We start from the raw sequence: 24796 nt of genomic DNA, 5'->3' as shown, positions 1-24796 counted from the left end.
TCCAGTGAAACTAAAATGTTGAAGAGAAATCACACTTAGATCTCTATTGCCCATAGCATGCAAATTTAGTTCCAAGAAGGAATTTTGCTTACAGATAAGATACATGAAAAATAAAAAGTAAAACCAATGCATGGAAGACACACTTCTGGAAAATTCCACTCTCCAATTCAGGACTTGGATAAAAGACACATTGAATTGGCAAAGCATTGGGCTGAGGAGCTTGCTAAGGGAAAATAGAAAGCAATATTTTTTCCCATGTAAAACAAAGCAAGAGTATTGGAAGAAATACCATAGTTTTCCTGTAATGGGTTACAGATAATGTCATAGATGCTTGAGTCCTGGAGCAATACTTTGGGAGGCTCATGTTTGGTTGACAAGTCTTACTTACTAGATGGGCGAATGACAATGTTGTTGGAAATTGCGGCTCCTCGTTCATTTCTTGCTGTACACTGATAGATTCCTTCATAGGTCTCTGCTTTCCCTTCGCTCATGATATTGATTATGAGTGTTCCTGAGCCAGTTTTCATGGTAACCAAAGGGTCTTTATCTATGTCAAAATGAGTCCCATTACGTGTCCAGGAAAAGCTGCTCAATACATGAAGAATTAAGTTTGTTAATGGTCTGGAAAGATAGAATTACTTAAAAAAACCAATTCCCTAACAGTTTTGTGGATTTCTAGAAATAATGACTAGATTTTAATTTAAGTAAAAGAATAATAAGCCTACTTTCATAAAATATTGCACTAAAACATGATTTAGAAAAAAAGTTCTGGTTATACATTTTGAGGTGCACAACTTTTTAAAAAACAGCTCAAATCTAAGATAAACTACCTGCTGTTTTTCCTAAGAAAATATAAGAAACAGGTCTCCCAGACATCTATCTTTGAGTTTTATTAATATTTTTTGTTACAAACTCCATTCTTCATAGAGTGGATAACCTGTCTATAAAAATGTGCTTTCCTAGGGGCTGGGAAGGTGGCTCAGTGATAGAGCACTTGCCTTGCATGCCTGAGGCCCTGGGTTCGATTCCTCAGCACCACATAAGCAAAAAGAAAAAAGCTGGAAGTGGCGCTGTGGCTCAAGTGGTAGAGCGCTCGCCTTGAGCTGAAGAGCTGAGGGACAGCGCCCAGGCCCAGAGTTCAGGCCCCACGACCGGACCCCCCCAAAAAAACTGTGCTTTCCGCTGAAATATGACACAAAAGGCCTCCACAGGTGTTATCTGTATGTGTTGAAAATTGATCAGATAGATTTCAAGGTACTGAAATAAAAAGTGGAGGGTGGGAGGAGGAAAAGAGTTATAATTTCGGAGGTATACTGTTAGATATTATAAGTGGTAATAAATTATAAATCTATATATAGTTTTTTTGATTCTAGAGATGATTTTTATGAATACCTAGAAGGTATGCCAAATTGTTGACTGAGATTCCTCTTTCCCATTTTTATTACCACAATAAAATCCAATCCTGAAGGAAACGTATGGATCTAGAGCAAATCATGTTAACTGAGATAAGCCAAACTCCAAGAGACAAACGGCACATGTTTTCTCTCATATGTGGAACCTAGATCTAAAATACACTGGGATGTAATAAATTGTACAGGACTCTGGGCATTCACACACCGTGAGAGCAAAGGATGATACTCTTAAGAGAGGAACATAAAAGCACAAGGCCTATATGTATCTGATCATACAAAATAATATTTATGGAAATGAACTCCAGGAAATGGAAACAAGAGGCTTTTTTCTTTTATGATGTTTTATTTTCTTTTTGTACTGTTTGTTCATTTATATGCCTTTGGGAGTACAAGGGGAGGCACAGAAATGGAGGGACAAAAGGTAAATAAATGCAGCTGTGGTACTTATTGGACACTGTGCCCAAAATGAACTGTACAACTTGTGGGTGGGGATGGGAGGGAAAAACTGGGAGAGAGAGGGGGGGAAGGGGTGACATTGTCCAAAAAGCATGTTCTCTTTACCTGACTTATGTAACTCTAATCCCTTGGTACATCACCTTTATAATAACAATAAAAAATTAAAACAAAAATAAACAATAACAAAATAAAAATCAAATCTCCCCTCAAAATCCAACCCAAAACATCATTAGTGCTGAGAAGGAGCATTATAGAGTTGTAGGAGGTATTAAGTATGATGTGGAAGGGGAACACCAACAAAGGACAACACATCAGGGCTTTGTATGTTAGGAGGTTTTCAATTACAGGAAGATACTATTTTGAAACAAACCTTTGATAGAGGTTTTGATATATATGGATATTTAGAACCAATTAATTTTTTCAGGTGTGAGTTTGTGGTAGTTTTAGTAAAGCCTGCAATTGACAGACTTGGAAATAAAAGATCTAAGAATTTTACTTCTCTTTTTACTTAGAAATTGTTAAATTTAAACTATTAGATTCATTAATTTTAAAAAGTCATTACAGTTGATTGTTACAGAGGATAATGGCAGTAATAAAACTCTTACATATGACTGCAGTAGTTAGAGGCAATCTACTATGGGACCTTGGATATGTTATCAAGCATGACTAGGCATCAGTTTCTCATTTATAAAATGTACTGGTTGGATTGGATCTTGTAGTGTTTATGCTAAATCCATAGGAAGAGTCCTGAAGTACTGAATCCTGATGACAAGTTTAAGAATTATTTAGTGTGGGAGAAAATGAGGGAGGGGATAACACTGTTCAAAAAGAAAAGTACTCATTCCTTGACTTATGTAACTATAAACTCCTCTGTGCATCATCTTTTTAATAAATATTAAAAATAAAAGAAATTAAAAGAACCAAACAAACAAACAAAAAAGAATAATTTAGGGTGATTTTAAAGGCCACCGTAGAGGTAGGGCAGTGCATGAAAGTCATCAAATTCAATTAATGCCTTTAATTTGCAACAGATAAGAAAATCAAAGCTCAGAGAATAGAGATTTGCCCATGTCTTCAGACTATTATTTTTAGAACATTATGAACATTTTAAAGACAAGTATAAATATAGAAATGCAAAAATGTGAGTTTTAAGAGGAACAAATTGGCTAATTAATTTGAGAGAGAAAACAATAAGCCTATTAACTGCTACTTTAGAAATAGGAACCTAGGAAGTTATCTTCAATATCTTTAAAAAGCTGAAATGGGCCAAGGAGTTAGTTAGATAAGCAAGAATAATCTAGTTGATCATGTTGAAAAATATCCAACCACAAAAGGAACCGTTCTGCAGGCCTAAATTATTCTACAGAAGTTCCAAACTTATTTGTATATTCAGAGAGGTCCCAGGGCCTAGTCTCAATTCTCTAAGAAAGCAGAAAGCATTCTTACCTCGGAGGCGGCTTTCCTTTGGCCTCACATTGGACGACGATATTTTCCCGAGGGTCAATGATGTAGTCTTTTGGAGACTGTTGTGTGATGGTGGGAGGTTGTACCACTTAATTACAGAAGGAAGAACAAAAGAAATAAATCTTTTACATTATAGTAGCAACCATATCCCCCATTAAATCACTTACTTTAAATTAAGTATGATCCAAATTATATTTCTAATAAGTTCTATTGTGGCAGCAAGTACCTAAGTAAATTTTCAACCCAAACTCACTCAATACCACAAAATCAATACATAACTTCCTTTTGGTAACATACTCACAAAGTCTATTTTCCCACACTAAAAGTGTGGCAAATTAATTACCAGTATAGGCCTAAAACCAAAACAAATTTCTCTGATGTAACAATGAGAAATTTTGATTCCTTTGGTTCAAATGATGCCTTTCAATCAAATGTAAATTATGAGGTAGATCTGAGTCTTTCTTTGGAAGGAGTAACTGAATTATAGTTCATTAGTGTGCTATGTAAGCTGTGACACATATATTTGATAAGCTATCATTACAAAAGATGGTTAACTCTTTGGATTTAAACTTCAGAGCTAGGTGAATTAGGAACAAAGATAAAGCAGCCTTATTTAGACAGTTAATAGAACTAAAGTGTGTTCTAGGAAATGATGTTTCTATTTCACTTTTTTTTTCTTTTTTCTTTCTTTCTTTCTTTTTTTTTTTTTTTGCTAGGCTTGGGGCTTAAACTCAGGGTCTAGGCGCTGTCCCTGAGCTTCTTTTGCTCAAGGCTAGCACTCTACCACTTGAGCCACAGAGCCACTTCTGGCCTTTTCTGTTTATGTGGTACTGAGGAATCGAGCCCAGGGTTTCATGCATGCTAAGCAAGCACTGTACCACTAAGCCACATTACATTCCCAGCTCTCTATTTCACTCTTTAAAGATTTGTCTGATGCTTATTATGAAATTGTAGGGGGCAGATTTTAATTATTATTTTGAATTTTGGGTGGCACTGGTGTTGAAATCAGGACTTTGCATTTTCTAAGTATGTATTCTGAGAGACACCCCACCAGCCCTTTTTGAATTGGTTATTTTCAAGATAGGTTTCACTTTATACTTGGGGCTACAGTACTATGCTTTGATCCTCCTATTGGTGATTCCCTATGTAGTTGTAATGTCAAGGGCATGCCACTGAACCCAGTCATTGACTGAAATGAAAACCCAGAGAACTTTCTGCCTGTTCTGGTTCAAACTATAAAATCCTGATCTTAAGCAGCTAGTGTTACCTGAACCATTGCTCTTGGTGGCAGGTAGAGTGAGGAAACTGCTTTGAACCAAAACAGTTACATCTGAAGCCAGTATCGGAACCTCTGGTATTCTTCCACTTTCTAAGAACAGCATGTCTTTCCTCTTTTGATATCAGGGTTATAGAGTGTTAGAACAGGAAGGGACTAGATGAATCATGCATTTCAACTTGTTTTTGTTGCTCAAAGTGGCAAAATGGCTTGACCAGCAAGGCACAATGCAGAGGAAAGAACCCAACTCCTGTTAAAGGGTCATTGCAAGAAAGGGTCATTCTCTTGCAAAACTCCTGGGACAGCTATTTTCACAGAGTGGTGCTTTCAACCAGTGACCACTTTCTGCCACCTGTCCAGGGACAGCGGCTATATCTGAAGATAATTTTGGTTGTTACAACTGGGGTGGTAGTGGCATCTAGTAGGTAGGGGCAAGGGTTATTTCTAAATCCCTTACAATGTACTGGACAGTTCCCCTCAACAATCCTGAACAATGCTAAGGGGTTAAAAGCAGGCTTGGGCCACATTGTGAGTGGGACAGAGCAGTGGGCTGGCTCCAGCACGAACTCTCCTGCATTGGGCAACTTGCCCCAAGACCCTCTTTTGAACTCACTTCCTTTTCTTGATGCATTTGACATTCTGATCATTTAAGTCTTTTCTATTCTGGATCTTCCCTGTCCTGTCTGCCTATATGCCATGTTATCTTTATGAAACCCCTTCCACCTGACAACCAGGCACTTCCCAAATCCCTGCTCTTCACTTTCTTTGTTGAAGTTAACTGTTGCCAGAGCTAAATTTATCAGCCTGGCATTCAAAGTCTTATATATTTGTACACATGGATTTCCCCCCTGCCCCTTCTCTGGGCCTGGGCGTTGTCCCTCAGCTCTTCAGCTCAAGGCTAGCACTCTACCACTTGAGCCACAGCGCCACTTCTGGCTTTTTTCTTTTTGCTTCTGTGGTGCTGAGGAATCGAACCCAGGGCCTCATGCATGCAAGGCAAGATCTCTACCACTGAGCCACCTTCCCAGCCCTCCCCATTTCTTGACTGATCTGTTAGTATCATTAGGATCTCTAGAGATCTTTTACAAGCTATCTTTTGATCTAGTGATCAAAAGCTAAACTCCTTATTGTCACCATTTATCATATACAAATTACGTACAGATTATTGGACAGTATTGATTTCCCTTGGTTTTAGCCATGTGCCAACCCCTCATCTTTCAGCTAACCCAGCTCCCCTTCTCAGTTTCCATCATAGACACAGAGCCCTCTTCTTTTAGAGCTGTCCATTTCCAGTGCTGGCTAGCAGTTTGGTCTGGTGGTTTCCTTCTAGTTTCTGATGTTTTATAAACCCTAGTTTTCTCAGAGGGCAGCTGAGAAGAATTCATAAAGTAATTTGTGTCAAATCTTAATAGATGCCCTAATAAAGCAGCTCAATGATACCTGCTATTTAAAAATTATTATCATAATTGTTTTTATTTGAACCAGTTTCATCTTTGAGTGGCCAATCTTCAGGCTGTGGAAGTATGGAACTTGGGATAATATTTTAAAAAATCTATGTGTCTACCCCCCAAAATGGTAAACATAGACAATGGTATAAGGGGTTTTCGCACATTATTAATTCTTTGCTTTTGTTGAGAGATGACAGAGGTATATATTGAATGGTTCAAAATACATAGTTTCTCTTCATGTGCCTGAAGATGATCTGACTGAGATGCTGTCCTAAGTGCCAGAGGTTTATCTGGAGGTACCTTTTTGAGCAGTACTTAAGTTACTCAGCAATTAATAAATGCTTTGCAGTAATAAGTGATTTTCCTGATTAACCCAGCGCCAAAGGAAAAATTTCAAATGCCTGAAAACTCATTTTTTACTAGATGATAAACGCTGCCCAGTTATCAGAGGAAGCAGAAATTTCTGCTTAGAGCAAGCCACTCAAACAGGGATGTGAGTGGAAGCTGCTTATCTTTTGCACACTACAAGACAACATTCCCTTTGTCTTTGTTATAGCTACTGATAGCACCTAGAAACAATTGTCTATTCAATTTAGAGTCTAAGACAATAGAAGAAGGTATACGGCTGCCAATGTGGGTAAAGTTTCTGCCTACACCCACCTTTTAAAACACACCAAATGATGTATCTTTGTTCCAGAAAGCATTTAATAGCACTTTAAACCAAATAACAATTGTCTAAATTTTGTGAATTTTCTCATTAAAGTTACATCAGATGTGAACAAAGCTTGGTAGTTAGTAGAGCAGGATCACAATAAAATAGTAAAATCCAAGTCTTCACAATTCATGCAAGTAAATATATTACATTTGCATTTGGGATTTAAAGGCAACACTTAAAATAACACTCATCAGAAAACATAAACAGTGGCATTTTAACTCATAGCATTAATTCAAAAACTCAAAGACACATTTTCACACTGCCTAGTAATTGATAGAAAGACACTTACAGTCTTCGAGAAGTTTTGCTTTTTCCCATCAATAGCAGCAGGTGAGTGGGCAAACAGGATTAAAGAAAACCAGATGTTAGTAATGAGAATGTTAGAACCCTGAAGATACCAGGGACATTTTTGCCTATTTGGTTTGACCTAAAATCCCACATAGAAAAAAATGAAGATGTGAAGTGGCTAAAGGAAAAAAAAACTTTCATTCATGATTTTGTTTGTTCCTGTGGCAACTTTACACATTAGCATGCAGAAGAACAAAGGCAATGTTGCAGGGATGGGGAATAGGAATAGTTAATTCGATTCCATGCACATTATGCTGGGCTAGTAATTATGTTCAATTTGAAAAATAGCCGAAATCTACAATTAATTTGAGTTGTCATATACTGTGTAGTGTCTGATCCTATTATTCTAGACATCACTATGTACATGGTAATGATATCTAACAATGGGACACTGCTGCAGTGACAACTTCCCGTCTAAGTCAGATGCTGAAATAAGACAACACTGATTTTCCAAGTTTACATTTCTAATCCAAGTTGGTAAATTGAACTTTTATTTTTAGACAGCTAGCATATTGCTGCTTTGAAATTCCTCAACCACCCTAGATCCAAATCCAACACCAAAAAGCAGCTCATGTACTGGAGAAAGGCTGTACAGAACAGGGGCAAGAAAGAAATCCCATTTGCATGTAATTCCAATCACTCTGCAGTGCTGCCTGTCATTACTACTTGCAAAGGTTAATGCAGGAGTGTATGGGTTACTCATGACTTTCTTTTCATCATGGTTCTGTCTCTTCTCCATTAGCAGCGATAATTGAGTTAGCCCTAGGTGCCTGTTTCCCTCTGATTATTTGATTGAACAGTCAGATTAGGGAGGAATATATTTAACACGAAAGAGAACAAAAGCATTTCTCTTAAAATGGTTTTCTTTCCTTTTCCAGTATATATGTTAGGGCAAATGTTTATTACTCAGGCTTTCAGGCTCCAGTAGGTTAAAGCAAATACATGCATACATATTATATACATATATTACATGTATGAAATATACTAAATTGAAATTAAGGTCACTGGCTGAATCTTTCTTAAAATAAGAAACAGATAAGATTTTCTTGCACTTGCCACTCTAGGAACCTGGCAAAGAGAATGAACAGAATGAATATGTACTAAACCACATCTTTTCTTTATGTCTTCTCATTGGCAGTTGCAACTTCTATGGCCAAGAAAGACATCCCAGAAATTAAATAGCCTTAGGAAAGTGCTATCTTCCTTGCACCTTGGAAAGCTTGCCAAACAGATGTTCTATTCAAGAAGCTAATGGATTTAAAGGGTCATGCGGATTAGGGATAAAGGATAAATCAATTCTGAAGTACAGTAATTGTTCAGACTTGAAATTCTGCTTCTCACGGCAGGAAACGTAACTAGTCAGAACCTAGCAGGATCTTTGTTTGTCACAAGCAGGCTGTCTAGTCCAGGGAGCATATTTTACCACTGGGAAACATGAGCAGCCATTGATGGATGCTCTCGTTTAGTGATTTGGCATACGACTCCTCTTATTCTCCAAAATCTGCATTTTGGTCTCTAATCATGAAGTTTAAGACAAACAAACAAACAAAAACCCAGAGTGTTCTCTAGGCTTGTAGATTAAGGTATTTTTCTAATTCAAATTTTGATATTCAAAATTATAAATTGAATACGGGTGCCTTGTCTGATTGAAAAGAAATGAAGTATGAATGTTTTGTGGATACAGAGAGGGGTAGGCTGGAGAATCTATCCTCTAATTCCTTTAGAGAACTCAGCAAACATAGGGAAAAGTGATGTGGTAAGGGAAGGAATGTGCAGCTCTTGCAAAGCAGCCAGGACTGCTTCTATGAAGAGGTGCCTGCTTGGAGGACCCAGGAAAGTTACCCAAGTTTCTCCTTCTCAGGTCATCCCTACCATGGTGCACAAAAGGTACCAAAGGGGAAGAAGGATAATGAAAGGAGAAGGCATCCAAATATCCAGCCATTTCAGTGATCATTTCTACAGTGTGAGTCTTTATAAAACACCAGGTGCTGAAAGTAAAAGCCAAATTAATTTTGATTAGCTTTTCAGTATTATACAGGCACCTTCTCCATCTACACAATCTAGGGTGATGGTGAATGGTGGGGAGGTTTTGACTCCTGTGCTAAGAGCTTTAAAACATCAATACTTACGATCAAGAGGTACTTCGAGTGCACTAATCATCTGGCACAGGAAGAGAATCAGGGGCACTCTGCCTGCAGATAAACGCTTCTTTTTCGGCATTATTTTAAGCTGCATTAGCTTCCCTCCTGCTGAGAACCAAAAGTTGAATTTCCTTTTCTTCTTTTAGAAAAGACTTGTGTGCAATGCTGAAATACTTTTTCATTCAGGGAACTAAAAAAGGATGGGATAATAATTGTAATGTATTAAAAAGCAGGAAATGAACAGTAGAAGTCTGCAGCGCAGAGAAGCAGCTCTGTATTATACATGAACTCTAAAAGGAAACTTAACTTTTAAATATTTAACCCTCAAAGACTGGAATAATCATTTATTCATAAATCACCTAAAATCAGTCCAGAACCATTTGCAGCGAGGGCTAGCCAAAGCTGTTCATTTCCCTGTCCTTATGATTTTTCCATTTAAAATATTTGTATTGAAAGTTCTCATAGGCTACCATGTCTTTTTTAACAGATCAGGAAAACTTGGCTTTTAAACCAATCTGAAAGTGGTCACTTTTACTTTAGAGGGGAGGCTGAATTGCTTTTCCATTCTGGAGGTCATCTCTTGGAATAGTTTAGGACATCTTTGTATGATTTTTTTCAACCCCCAAATTTACCAGATGAACATTGAAGATCCAGGCCACCTTTCATTTACATTACAATACCTATCTATCTTGGCTCTGAGTTCTAGGCCTCCCTCACTGCTGTTACCCTCCTTGACAGTGCTCATTAATTCCTTCTTAAGGTTCTTCTTTGATTAAACACTGGTAGTAGCCATAGTTCCTTAAACAGGCACTAAAATAAACTCTCAATTTCTCCTACCAACTTTACCCTCCTTCCATTTCCATATAATTAGTTTGTGGGATGATTTGTCTCTCCTATCTTCTTTATTCTCTTCCCCTTACCTGAAATGCCTTTTCCAACAAATTTCCTTATCACATGAGCTCTAAGAAACCCTAGCTGATTACCCAGACTAGAAGTCATTTCACCATCACTTCTGAATTCCTAAAATTAGTTGTTTTAAGCATCACAGGTATTGTTTACATATGTAAATTTGTGTGTGTGTGTGTGTGTGTGTGTGTGTGTGTGTGTTTGTGTGATGTGCTCTCTCCTCCTGTTCCTTAGGCAAGGATTGTACTCATCTCTGAATCCTTCTTCTATTACCCAATACAGGGCTTCTTGTACATAAAATCCTACATGAAACAAAATAATATCACAACAACCACCAACTAGAAAAATAGATTTAATACTTCATGTCTTCTTATTTCTGAAGAGAGACAGGGGTGACCAAATAGTTCTCTTGAGTACATGGGGGAGGGTAGTATTTCCTACAATCTTAATTATAGAATTATTGGTATAGTTGTGTCTTTTTAAAATGTACATCTTTCCCACAAATTGTAAAATTTAAGGACTGCATCTCTCCTATTTCCCACTGCTTCCTGATAGTTCATCACAGTGCTCACCACATAGAAAAAAGTAAACAAACATTGTTGGATTAAAAAAAAGAATGAGGAAGAAGAAAGGAGAGGAGATATACATTTTTTGAGGTTCTAATTCAGATAATCTGACCATGATGTACTAACCTATATTTCTATTTACACCATTTATTTCGGAGATCTAAATCTAATGAATATATTCAAATTAGTTGTGATATCATGCCAGTGTGTAGAATAAGGCTTAAATTTATGTATAAAGGGATATAATGCAAATAATATGTTTTGTTTGCAAGTGAAAAACAGGATAAAATACAGTATGATACTTCTTATATAAGAAATACAAAGGGGGCTGGGAAGGTGGCTCAGTGGTAGAGCGCTTGCCTTGCATGCTCAAGAACCTGGGTTCGATTCCTCAGCACCACATAAGCAAAAAGAAAAAAAGCCGGAAGTGGCGCTGTGGCTCAAGTGGTAGAGTGCTAGCCTTGAGCTGAAGAGCTGAGGGACAGTGCCCAGGCCCAGAGTTCAGGCCCCACGACTGGACCCAAAAAAAAAAAGAAATACAAAGGAAACACAGCTAACAGAGAATTATGCTTAAACAAATATTATTTTGTGAATGAAACATACATACTGTGTGATTTCATACATGAGGCAGGAAATTTCTATTTCTGTCTTACTATATATAAATATTCATGTCCAGAAAACATAGAGAAAGCTCATCTGAGCATTTCTGACCAAAATATGAACCAGACTGCCTGTGTGTGTGTGTGTGTGTGTGTGTGTGTGAGAGAGAGAGAGAGAGAGAGAGAGAGAGAGAGAGAGAGAGAGAGAGAGAGAAAGAGAAAGAGAAAGAGAGGGAGAGAGTGCATGCTTACAAAGAATATCTGTGTCATTCAACCAGATCTATTCAGGTCTTTCCTAATGTTCCTGTTGAAATGCTAATTCTGAATTTATCCAACAGCTCCACAGAAAATACAAATAAATAACCCAAAATGTAGAGGCTAGGTAAGTATATCTTACATACATATATCAAGAAAAACAGCAGTTAAACTGAGACACAAATGGCCTGGTTCCTATGCCATGCTAATTAGGCTGATGAGATTCAAGTGTCTACCTCTCCGAATAGGTGCTGGAGAAGTTGAATCCTTTCCAAAAACTATACTAATACATTGTAATGTCGATGAGATCTTAAACAGCTACATACAGTTTCTAATTCTTTGTTTGCTCTTTATTTTGCTTAGTTGCCTTAACTATTCAGCTTTCAAAACAAAGAAAACCACGATAAAGGCAACTTCCTAAGCCCCAATCAACCTTTTTACCTTTTCAGGAGTATACAAGTGCATAAAACCACAGCATGTTATAAAGAAAACAGATTTTTAAGAAAAATTGAGCCAGCACTTACTTAAAGAGACATGAGTAAATCTGTCTTCACACTGCTGGGAAGTCAGGAACTATGACAACTGATGATGTACTCTCTCCTCAGAAGTTACAGGTTAACTACACTGTTAGCTACAAAATTGTCTCTAGGAGAAGTTCTTTTAGGGGAGGACAAAGCAATGGTCCAGCCCATCCCTTAAAACCTATCCATGGAAAATCACCCACTCCTCCTACATCAGTCCTCATAGCTGAAAACCTAAGTGCTCAAGGACAGCATTAAGTACCCAGCACTCAATCAAACTTAAAATCAAATACAGCTACAGAAAATCGAGCTTTCTCTCAGTAAGAGTAATGTGCTCTGAATGCCTCACAAAGATAAACTACTGCTTTCCTTTTTCAGAATTGATGTAAACACCCTGGCCCAGCAGGAGCTCCATCTGCGTCTATTTCACCTTGGAAGAGGATGGTCTCTTTTTAGTGATAATTGTAGACCAAATCTTAACTCTCTATGTAACTATCTTAAAATGGATGAAAACCTCAATGTAAAATAGAACATGAGTTTTAGTTAAGTCTAAGGACTATGTTAGATGGCAGTTTTCAAAAAAAAAAAAACTTGTTATAGACATTTGCAAGCATGTTTGAATGTACAAACTATATTCTCATCTTCAGATAATAGATCACTCTGATATTTAAAGTAACCAAGAGTAGAGATAAACAGTAAAACTCTTTAATATTACATTTCATTAAGTTCACTAAAAGCGCCTTTCCTACTTGCATAGAGATCCTGTGAAACAGGAAGGAAAAAAGAACACTTCAAAATACTTTTCATCACTATGAAAGAAATAAAATTAAAGATTCCCTTGCTTATTTTTTGTGTGCATGTGTGTATGTGTGTGCATTGTGTGTTTGTGTGTGTGTGTGTGTGTGTGTGTGTGTGTGTGTGTGTGTGTGTGTGTGTGTGTATGTAAGTATGCTGGTTCTGGGGCTTGGGCTCAGGGCCTGAGTACTGTCCCTGAGCTTTTCTGTTTAAGGCTAGTGCTCTACTACTTGAGTCACAGCTCCACTTCCAGCTTTTTTGGTGGTTAATTGGAGATAAAAGTCTCATAGACTTTCCTGTCCTGACTGGCTTCAAACCACACTCCTCAAATGTCAGCCTCCCTAAGTAACTACGATTATAGTGTGAACCACTGGCACCTGGAGTAAGAATCCCTTACTTCTTTTGCCTCAAGTTCACACTAAATTATAGAGTACTACTTACTATATATGTCAAAAGAAAAAAAAGCCTAAGGCTTTGACAAAAGGCTCACACCAAGCCAAAGAAAAGTAGCTATCTTGTTGAATACTTAATAACTCTTGTTCTCAGAAGGAAAATAAAAACTTGTTTTTCTTTCAAAAGAAAGATGAAACGATTTTAATTTAAAAAAATTAGCTCTGTAGTGGATGCTGAAAAGCATCTAACAATGAGCGATCCAACACAGACTAAACACATAACATGATCTATGTTCCTAGAGCCAGCAAACCAATAAGATTACATGGCTGACACCTGTGACACCATGGCCACCATGATCCATCACTGGCTGAGTTCCCTTGCATCACTAAGTGGGTATGGCATTTTCCTTCTAACTTTCCTTCCATAGTCTCATACTCAACTCTGTGATTGAATTATGGGCTTTGTAAATGGGCCATGGGTGACATTCATGTTCTTACTCCTTTTATTAATTCTAATTTAATACATTTTTAATTTTTGAATTAGTGTTCACAGGTAATATAATGAGGCTTTGTGCGAGGTAGAGTGAATCAGAAATGCATTTTGATACATGTGCACAGGCCACTTTGAACATACTCACCCCTTTCATTATCATGTTCTCATTCTTCCCCTCCCTCTTCCCTGCCTTTTCAAACAGCACCGAGTGGGTTTACTATGCTGGTGCAATGTCACATCCTTCCATCCTCTTGACCACTTAGTATCTCCTCCTTCCCACACCCTTCACTAGGATCAGTTTCCTTCTAGACAGTGACAATCTCCTGTTTGCATGCATTATGCATAACCATTACTGTTTTCATCATCATTTTAGGTCTATGTTCCCCAAATGAGGGATAATATGCAATATTTGGCTTTTTAAAGCTTGGTTTATCTCATCCTTACACAAATACTTAAATATAAAAAATGACTACTCTTGAGTTGGCTGCCAAAGAATGAAAAAGAGCTAATAGATTTTGATTGTCTACTAAGATCTTCACACGGTTGCACATAGCAGAGACCCATAGGCCTCTCACACTGGATTCCGTGTAACGGTCCTCCCTGAAACTGAACCACACACTGGCCCTGGCCTTTTAAACCAACAGCAAGTTTCAACACTAGAGACAAAGCACATTAAGAAGCTAATTTTAAAAGTGGATGATATACGCACCTCGTGCAACATTCATATGGCCCAAATGACCATCTATGACAAAGTAAACAACCAACAGCCCAGTTCCTCCTATTACCAAGTTTTGGGAATCCTTCTTGAGATATGTTACATAAAAATATCAAAGTATATTAAACAACATTTAAAGAATAGTTGGATTTAAAAATATAAAAAGTTTGCAGATTTGAAGTTGGATCATAAAAATATGCTGAAATATTTTGATGAAATATTGTTCATTTTAATACACATGAAATACACATGGATTTTCTACATTTCTTTTACTTGACAGAGCAATGTCAAGAAGAGAAGTAGTATAACAGAAGTCCATGACAGAACTGAGAGACAAAAGATAAAACACAGCCAACAGAAAGTCTACATGTGTAGAACTAATAACCTGAGCAAGGATGGTGCCAGTTCCACATTTGTCCAGCCAGGTATCTGATGACAGTTGTCAGGATCAGCTATAGGTTCCAAATTGCTGATTAGAAAAGGATGATAGCTGAAGTAGGAGAGGAAAGGATTAGTTCTTAGGGAAGGAAAAGAAACATTCTTCTTATCCCCACCTCTAATCCAATCACAATCAGCAAACTGGAGGGGAGGAGACTACTCCACTTTGAATGCCTAACCTTGCTCAGTCTCTCTGCATTGACTCCACCATCCTGACCAAGGCTAAAACAACCAGTGTGGGTGTCTGAACAAAGGCAGGAAGCTGTAGAAAGTCTGTGAGATGACTTGGCAATTTGGGTGGGATTGAAGAGTGACCAAGTAAGTGGTAACAAATTCCTTTCTCATGGGGAGGATGAATAGGAGACAGGAAGAAAAAGTGAATCAGTAGTTCAGAGAAGGAATAAAAGCCAAAAGTCAAACAGAGGCAAGGCAGCTTGAGCAACTGTGACTAAGCAGAGGAGTTAAAAGCAGAATGAGGCCAGTGGGCAGCCAAGGATCAGTAGAAGCACAGATAGATTGCTGAATGGCCATGCCATTAATGAAACAGTGGACAGGCACCTGTCACTCTTGCACAATTATGAGAGCCAGGACTAAATCTTTTGCTATCCCAAACAATGTTCCAATTCTCTATGAAGTTTGCCAAAATAGTGATTGTGGTTGAGTTGTCTCTGTTTATCTTCTGTCTATTTATTCCATAGCAAACCTTCACTGGTATGGAAGGTATGTTACATTGGTATCCCCCAGCAAATGGCCTTCCCAGTATCCCTCCTCTTGTGTCTGACCCTCTCATGGTCACTTTGAGTTTGTCCATATAACATACATTGTCTACTTAGATTTTAGCAAGTATTATGCAAGTAGAGGTGTGGAGACATTTTTACTCTGGGGCTTAATCTCTTGTAGTGGTTTCTCTGTAAAGTCTGAATTATACTACTAATAAAAGAGAGGCCAATGGAAAGGACCTTAGAGTTAAAAGATCATTTTGAACACTCTGGCCCCAAATGAACTCCCACATAAAACAGAACAACCACTCTGTCATCCCTCAGAGTATCGAGAAGCTATAAATTGTTCTTGTTTTAAGGGAGAGAACTTTGGAGTGGTTTGTTATACAGGTATCTGTAACACTGAATTAGCCATAGGACACACACTTAAGTTATATTTCTTTTGTAATACTTATACTTGGAAATAAACAGGGGATGTTAACATTGATTGAGGATCATTGCCTATTTATTGTCTTATATGTCAATTTATTCTGCAGAAGAGTAAAAATTAAGCTAAAGATTAGGGTGGGAGAGAGTGCAATGCTGTTTTCCTGTCTTCCTACCTTTGTTTACTGATTTGCCAGTCCTGGGCCTTGAATTCAGGGCCTGAGCACAGTCCCCAAGCCTCTTTGTGCTCAGGGATAGCATTCTACCACTTGAGCTACAGCACCACTTCTTTTTCTGAGTGGTTTATTGGAGATAAAAGTCTCATGGACTTTTCTGCCTGGGATGGTTTCAAACCATGATCCTCAGATTTCAGCCTAGGATTAACAAATGTGAGCCACTGGGTGCCTGGCTCCTCCTACCTTTTGTCTTCATAAATCACATGAATTACACTAGAATTGTGTGTGTGTGTGTGTGTGTGTGTGTGTGTGTGTGTGTGTGTGTGTGTGTGTGTGTGTCTGTGTGTGTGTGTGTGTGTATGTATTCTGGTAATGGGGCTTGAACTTAGGGCCTTGAACTCTTACTCTGCACTCTGCATTTTTTTTTTATGCTTATGCCTGCTACACTATCACTTGATCCACAACTCCACTCCACTTCTGGCTTTTTGCTAGTTAACTGGAGATCAGAGTCTTTAGGATTTGTCTGTCCAGATTGGCTTTGAACTTTGACCCTCAGATTTCATCTAGGATTATAGGTGGCTAACCAGTGTCTGGTTTACACTAGAATCTTGAAAGTGTTCAGCTCCATCTCTATTTTCTCTTACTCTCCCACCAAACAATAATATGAAGGAAGAGGGAAGGTTAAAAAAAAAAAAAAGGAGACCAAAGCACAGTGATAGAGCTGTTTCTGGAAGTGGCGCTGTAGCTCAAGTGGTAGACCGCTCGCCTTGAGCTGAAGAGCTGAGGGACAGCGCCCAGGCCCAGAGTTCAAGCCCCACGACCGACAAAAAAAAAAAAAAGATAGAGCTGTTTCTTCACCACAAGGTCTACTTCCCAATTATTTCCTTCAGATAATATAAGAGAAACAAAATTCCAGTTTTTAAAAATGGAAACTAAGGAATTGGTCTAAAGGTGAAGTCTGAAATTTAATCCTGAATACTACTGTTGAGAGTAACACATTTGAAAACATTTGTAGACCTATTAAAACAAGCTTTGTCCCTGACTATCTTCTTACATAGTGTAATTTCTAAAAAATATCACTGAAAAAATAAGGATCTGAAGCTGTTTATTAAAACTTCAACCAAAATAGAAAGGCCATGTGGATGGGTTATTAGTAGTCTAACTGTACTATCCCTTATCCCTTATCTACTTGTGGAACAAACAATAGTAGATAATATCCCTGTCAGGCATAAAAGAATCATGTCACATTAAAAGAATCATATCACATCTCCGAGGGCAAACTCTACTATTTTTGCTGGATAAGATGGACCATTCAAGACAGGCTTAGAGTACACAGGGGGCATAATACAGGGGAACACAGGTGACAGAATTATACTTCTGTAAGAAAGTGACCTAGAGATTTTGATGCTTAACACAGTGTAACATGTATCTCACTCCTGCTCCATGGTGTGTGAAGACTTCTGCTCCAGGAAGGCAGAGGCTCCAATTTTGTGTTGCTGTCATCTCAACAAAGTCTTACGTTTTGGGGGGGACTCTAAGTTTCCTCCAACACACATCTTTTCTCACAACCCATTGATCAGACAGACTCAGTGACTCCAATCACAAGAAAGACTGGAAAACATTAGCATGCATGAGAAATGTGAATTTGCACTACCGTTGCACCACAGAGAGCATGATTAATCTCCAGTGAAATTGAAGTGCCATTTTGGGGGAAAGGATTTCACAAGGGACATTCTGTAGGATGGCAGTCATATTGCTTTATCTCACTGATGAATCAGAGAGCAGAAAACTTGGGTGAGCCATGGCTTCTGTTCTGTGTGGGTGCTAGTTGGCTGAAACCACCCCCTCTGTCTCCTTCCCAAATGCATTTCTGAATCACTCTTTTCTGCAGTTGGCCTTTCCTCAAACATGGGTCTGGGCAAGAGCATTGGAGAGGAAAAAGATCCAGATTTATCAAACCCAAGGGATACCACTCTTGCCATATCACAGATTACTAAAATCCTTACAGCAACATTTCAAAATAAATGTCACTATGCTTTCCAGGCCATGCATAATCACAGCAGAAGCATGAAAATGAGGAAATGAGACTGACAAGACATGAAAAATTATATTTTCCACTTGCTATCAGTGCTGGGGAAGGTATATTATCATAAGCCAAATAGCTGGAAATCCTTCATCCCAGCCAGAGGCTATTTCATATAAAGAACAAATCTCAGCTGCTTGCTGATATGCATTTGGTACTACAAAGGAATTACTAGTAAAACAGCAGTGCAATGCATAAAATATTTAGCTCCTGGTACATGTAATTTTCTTTAAACAGGTTCTGCTGAAAAAAAAAACCTGTTTATCAAAAACAAACAAATCAGTGAGTAACCATTTGCTTCCCAGAAAATTTGGCAGATTTCCTACAAAGAGCATCTTTCTTTTTGAACACTGAGAATACAAATCAGTTTCCAGAAATGAAATATTAACTCTTCATGAGGACATGATCTCTGTACCAAGTACATAAAAGCATGTTTGTTGCAACAACATGTTCTATAATATACAATTTAATCTAACAATTTGAGTAAGAACTCACTTTGAAATACTCTTCTGTCTGTGCTAAAAGAATAGTTTTTTTCAGGAGCCACTTTTTTTTCTGAAGAAGTCATACTCTCCACTACTACTTATATAGACTCCATATAAAGAGTATATTCTGTTGCATTAGTAAGGAAAAAGGTAGTTCAGAGAAAGAAAAACCAGTAGAAGGAAAATAGTTTTGGCCCAATTATCCAATACCCTGGAAGAATCAGGATTTTAAAAAAAAGCCTTTCCACACTGGTTGATAAAGAAAGGTACTCATTACTTATGTAACTGTAACCCCCTCTGTACATCACATTTACAATATTTTTTAAAAAGAACATTAAATCTAGAATTAATTTTTAGGCTTCATTTGAATTTATAGGAAAACTTTCTTTAGTTGGCAGACTGAACATTTGTTTTTCCAAAGACAAATATTTGTAACCTTCTGGAAAGAGAATTGGAAATGAGAAGGAAAAGTGATCTAAGACAAAGACAAAGCAGCAAAAGAAGAGATGTGGATGGAATACATGTAAAATGTGATTTTCATATGATTTCTTGATGTGTAATTTATAGTAATAAACAAAATATGGAATGAATAATACCTAGAGATAATTGCTTCTTTGAGCATATTAAAGATATCATGAAGAAAAAGCTTTACTTAGAAGACCTTTAACAAATGCTTATCCCTAGGATTTTGCTAAGGTCTCTTCTCACCCTGACACTCCAAATTATGGGAGTGAACTCTGCTATGATGCAAATGGAACCAAATAAACCAGCCATCAATAGTGAGCTATTTGAGATGAGAAAAAAAAAGAGAGACTGGAAATTGAGAAAGGAGACTTAGGTATTAAATTCTTCAAGACTGCTGCTTACTGGATCTGGACACTGGATTCAACAAAGAGAGGAATGATAAAAGTAGGTGATGCAAGCTGGGGCTTAGTTTCTCATCATAAAGAAATGAGCCTTGGGTTTTCAACTCAGATATAGCACTAGTGTCTATATCTGGACATTGCTTGCTGGATCTTTGTCAGCCAAGCCACTTGGGAAATTAGAGAAGGAAAGGCAACTCAAAAGCCTGGAGACATACCCAACAGTTTAAAAATAAGAAGGGTGGGTAAAGAACAAAATTCAGGTAGGAGGCAACAGAACAGGTCCAGGAGAGGCAACATGAAACTCATGTAATATCATAATAAAATCAAAACCATTTGAACAAACTGAGACAAACAGACAAGGAAGGCAGAACCTGGCAACATTCCTAGAATTAAGGGACCAAGTAGGCATTGTTCAAAGAGCATTGGGTATGGGGATGCTCAGGAAAAGGAAGAAGAAACCACAGAAAGTTCTGTCCTGCCTATTAGCTTGTAGAGGTAAGTTCTGGGTGCCTCTGGCCTCACCTTACTGGGACAAGGACAGCTTTTAAAATATGTCCAGTTAATCTGTCTGAGAAAGGCTTTGAAATTATTGGTTTTGTCTCCTGTGGGAATCATAAATAGGAGTATCCTCAACCATTGTTAAAGTAATACACATTGTTAGTCTCCAACTCCTCTCATAACCCTTGAAAACCTTCTGTTTTGGGGAGTGTATGTGTGTGTGTATGTGTGTAAATACCTTCTAGAAACAACTATAGCTGATTTGTAGCTCTATAGGAACTCAGTAGTAACTTTTTGCCAGAGTTGGCGGTAAGAACATTCTCGTGTTTTCTCTCTATATGTAGCTAATTCAGGAAATCCAGTTCTTATGTACAGACCTTGCAAACTGGACTTAAGGTACTAAGTGAACAAGCAGGAGAAGAAAAAAATCAGGTTTGAAAGATGAAGTTTTTATTTGAATCAAAAACAAAAGCTTGTGTGAAGAGAAGCTTTAGATGGAGGCAAACTACTCTCCACGCATTTCTCAATATTTTATTTAACAGGAATAGCCAATAGTAGCAACCTCTACAATGTGCTAAAATTTTAACCTGAAGAACAACCCTTCAAAGCTAAGGAGAACGTGTATGCTGCTGTTTGCTGTCCACAGGCAGCATAGCCGAGAGCATGGCAGTGCTGCATTTAAAGAGGAGAGTTTCTTACTTTTACTTAGTTTTAAGGCTTGTAAAAACAGGTCTAATGTACTCAGAGGTCTTCAAAAGCCTGGCCAAACATTAAAACATGCATTGCACACTCATTAAATGTCAGATTTGGGTATTCTGTGGTGAATTCAGCATAATCCATACCCCTGAAGTGTTTAGCTCTGGGCTTGGGAATGGGAAGTGAGCTGTCTGAGAACCCAGACTGAATATAAAACAATGTGGTGAGTGCCCTGCTAACAGAGGCCCTGGGCCTTTGGGGAGCATGGAGCAGGATGTGTCCAATTCTGCTTCAGAGGAAAGAGTTAGAGTCTTGGAAGCGTAACAAGAATAGTTCTGGCAGGGAAGAGGGAAGCTTTGAGCAGCCAAGCTACAAAGATATCAAAGTTATAGTGTATTTCTGACAAGTATCTACATGGGACCAAAGGATACAGAGAGAAGAATGAAGCAGAAATGTCCAGTAGGTGCCTGGTTTGAGGGAACTTAAATGTTGTACAATGAGTTTTGATTTTATTATGATATTAGATGAGTTTCAAATATGAATACACTGAGTTATAGAATTTTTCTTTCAAAAGGAACATGCAAATGGTCATTTTCTTATATGCAGGAGTTCTAGAAGCTTCCATGAAAGTCAATTCAATCATTTGGGAATTCTACACAGATCAATGGCTCCTTAGGATGGGGTGGTCAGCGAGGAGAGGGATAGAAACCAGGCAGAAGAGAACAGTTTTCATAAGGCTGCTGGGGCCAATTTATTATTATTTAAAATGACAATAATATACCTAACCTCTTGCCAACTATCATTGCCATAATTATGAGACCACAAAAACAACAACAACAACAATAACAACAACAACCCAGAAACTGCCAGTCCTTGTTGTGGTATACAGATGATTCTAGGATGTTATTTTAAAGAAAAAAACTCAATTGTGCTTCCATTTGTAATATAAAATCTAAGAGAATAAATAGCTCTGTGGCTATTAGGTAATGAATAAATAACTCTGTGGCTATTAGGTAATTATTAAATATGACACAAAGGAAAAAATGATAAACTAAATGTCATCAAAAAATTTAAAAACATTTGGTCTTCAAAATATATGAATAAGAAAATGCCATAGACTAGGAAGGGAAGTATGAATAAATTACTTATTTCATAAGGACTTATATAGAAAAACAGCACAAATCAAAAATAGACAAACATCTCAACCAAAAGGAAGGCAAACAGTGAGATAGACATTTCTCCACAGAAGATACACTAATGTGTAATAAGCATATAAAAAGATACTTGTTAAAACCAGTTATTAAGAGTATGCAAATTAAGTGGGGTGTTGGTGGCTCACACCTGTAATCCTAGCTACTCAGGAAGCTGAGAGCTGAGGATCGTGGTTTAAAGCCAGGAAACTCCATGAGACTCTTATCTCCAATAAACCACTCAGAAAACTGGAAGTGGCCCTGTGGCTCAAGTGGTAAGGCACTTGCCTTGAGCTGAAGAGCTGAGGGACAGTGCCCAGGCCCAGAGTTCAAGCCCTATGACTGACAAACAAAACAAAAAAAACAAGTATGCATATTAAAGCTGAAATATGCTACCATTAATAACCACTAGAATGGGTATTCACACATATGATAATATCCAAGGTTAGTGAAAATGTAGAAAAACTGAAATTCTTATATGTTGTTTTGGAAAGGTACAAACATAACCACTTTGGAAAACAGTTTGGAAAGTTCTCAAAAGTTAAAGATCCATTTTCTATACAACCAAGCAATTTCACTACTAGGTAAGAAACCAAGACAACTTGTAAGCAACGTACACAGGACTAATTATATTAACCAAACAATTGGAAAATCAGTCAATGGAGAGAGAATTAAAAAATACATTATAAACTACTGATACATGGAACAGCATGCACCATAGATCAAATGCTCAAAAGTATGCTAAGTGAAAGAAAACAGACAAAAAAGACCACCCGTGAGTGTACTTACATCATACAGTTCAGTGTTTGCCTGGGGCCTGGGTGGAACAAGACTCACTGCCAGCTGGCTGGGCACATTTCTTTCAGCTGATGGCAGTGTTCTCCATCTAGATTGGGGTGAGGTTTAACAGCTGAAGAGGCAACTGCAATAAAACTCACCAAACTAAATTTTGGAGTGTATAAGCTATACCTCAAGGGGCTAGGAATGTGGCTTAGTGCTAGAGTGCTTGCTGAGCATACATAAAGCTCTGGGTTAGAGTCCTTAGTCCCATATAAACAGAAAAAGTTGGAAGTGGCACTATGGCTCAAGTGGTAGAATATTAGCCTTTAGCAAAAGAAGCTCAGGACAGTGCCCAGGCTCTGAGTTCAAGCCCCAGGACTGCCCTCCTCCCCGCAAAAAGATATCCTCCATAAAACTATAAAAAATACTAAAAGAACTTGAACAGCCTGCATATTCTAAATTAAGAGACTTTAGAGGACACAGCCCTGCTGTCTATGGCCCTGGTAGATGTGCTTTCATAGGTAATACTCATCCTAGTATTAGTGTGAGTTAAATTACCCTACTTCTTTTTTTTTTTTTTTTTTTTTGGGTCCGGTCGTGGGGCCTGAACTCTGGGCCTGGGTGCTGTCCCTCAGCTCTTCAGCTCAAGGCTAGCACTCTACCACTTGAGCCATAGCTCCACTTCCGGCTTTTTTCTTTTTGCTTATGTGGTGCTGGGGAATTGAACCCAGGGCCTCAGGCATGCAAGGCAAGCGCTCTACCACTGAGCCACCTTCCCAGCCCCAAATTACCCTACTTCTAAATAAAGAAAATGAAGCAATACTAAAGAAAATGGCAGACAGTACATTAGTATATGAATTGGAGTTTTTGAAAGAAATTGTGAAGGAATAGTAGATCGAAGACTATTCAAATGAAAATAAATAATCCCAATGAAAAGAAACTACATTTGCTATTTTTTATAGTAACATTCTTATCACCATCTGCAAATCAGCTTCCTTCAAGAAACATATAACTAGTTTCAGTTTTTCTCAAAATGATGTTCATGATAAATTAAACTTCACTTCTATGTAAGTTGGTTTCAAATCAAAATTACTTTTAGCCTTATATTCATTTCCGGCTTATTGGTGGCACATGAGATATTAAACATAAGTCAGGCACAGCGGATCTATTCCCTCCAAGAATCAAATGAACACATTTATTCCTTTAGTCTTTATATACCACACCACCTCCCTGTCTCTACATTCCCTGGCACACTGAGATTATAAATACTTTCAAAAGTCAATGCTATTTATTTCTACCTAAGAAAAAATGATTTCTCTCTAAGAAAAAATGATTTCTAGCTAAGAAAAAATGATTTAGGAAAAAAGAAAAACATCAGCCTCTGTTCTGTGCCATCCATTTGCTTACACAGAGCAGGAGCCTGGGTCTCTCTATGTTGAAAAAGAAAATGATTGTCTATGGATTGAGATGGAAATTTTGTCCATTTCCTTCCTTAGTTAACATCTTAAGCTCCATTACTGAAAGATGGAAAGCTGGATAAAATGGCAATTGGTCCTTTGACCCAACATCCTTGTTTACAATGCCTTCTCTTCATTATTCCCACCATTCCTGTTCTTTTGTTGTTGTTGTTGTTGTTGTTGTTTTGTGGGTTCTGGGGCTTGAACTCTGGGCTTGGGCGCTGTTCCTCAGCTCTTCAGCTCAAGACGAGTGCTCTACCACTTGAGCCACGGCGCCACATACCGTTTTCTAGTGGTTTATTGTAGATAAGAGTCTCATAGACTTTCGTGCCCGGGTTGGCTTTGAACCGAGATCCTTAGCTCTCAGCCTCCTGAGTAGCTAGGATTACAGGCATGAGCCACCGGCGCCCAGCTCCATTCTTGTTCTTGGCCTCACATTTCCCCATTCTCCAGGAACTATTTTATCTTCCCTTCATTCTC

At 38.0% G+C, this 24796-nt stretch overlaps 1 protein-coding gene across 22 annotated transcripts in view; it reads right to left on the bottom strand.

Annotated features, from left to right (window-relative positions):
• The window catches only part of Nrcam (neuronal cell adhesion molecule), a 278315-nt gene that overhangs the window by 78883 nt on the left and 174636 nt on the right, over positions 1-24796 (bottom strand). For 14 of the 22 annotated variants that reach the window (XM_069996201.1, XM_069996199.1, XM_069996204.1 and 11 more), the window contains exons 3-6: positions 9249-9450; positions 7061-7078; positions 3315-3420; positions 389-585 (exon numbers count right to left, since the gene is read on the bottom strand). In XM_069996201.1, coding sequence (XP_069852302.1) covers positions 389-585; positions 3315-3420; positions 7061-7078; positions 9249-9354 — 427 coding nt within the window. In that variant the 5' untranslated portion in view covers positions 9355-9450. Of the gene's footprint in view, positions 1-388; positions 586-3314; positions 3421-7060; positions 7079-9248; positions 9451-14887; positions 14993-24796 lie in introns of all 22 variants that reach the window. The other 8 variants (XM_069996202.1, XM_069996205.1, XM_069996207.1 and 5 more) reach the window with 2 other exon arrangements.

Source organism: Dipodomys merriami, unplaced genomic scaffold (assembly GCF_024711535.1).
Source record: "Dipodomys merriami isolate MVZ:Mamm:240054 unplaced genomic scaffold, mDipMer1.0.p SCAF_5, whole genome shotgun sequence".
Taxonomy (NCBI): domain Eukaryota; kingdom Metazoa; phylum Chordata; class Mammalia; order Rodentia; family Heteromyidae; genus Dipodomys; species Dipodomys merriami.
The sequence above is the reverse complement of the archived record's forward strand: the minus strand, read 5'-3'. Positions and strand labels throughout refer to the sequence as shown.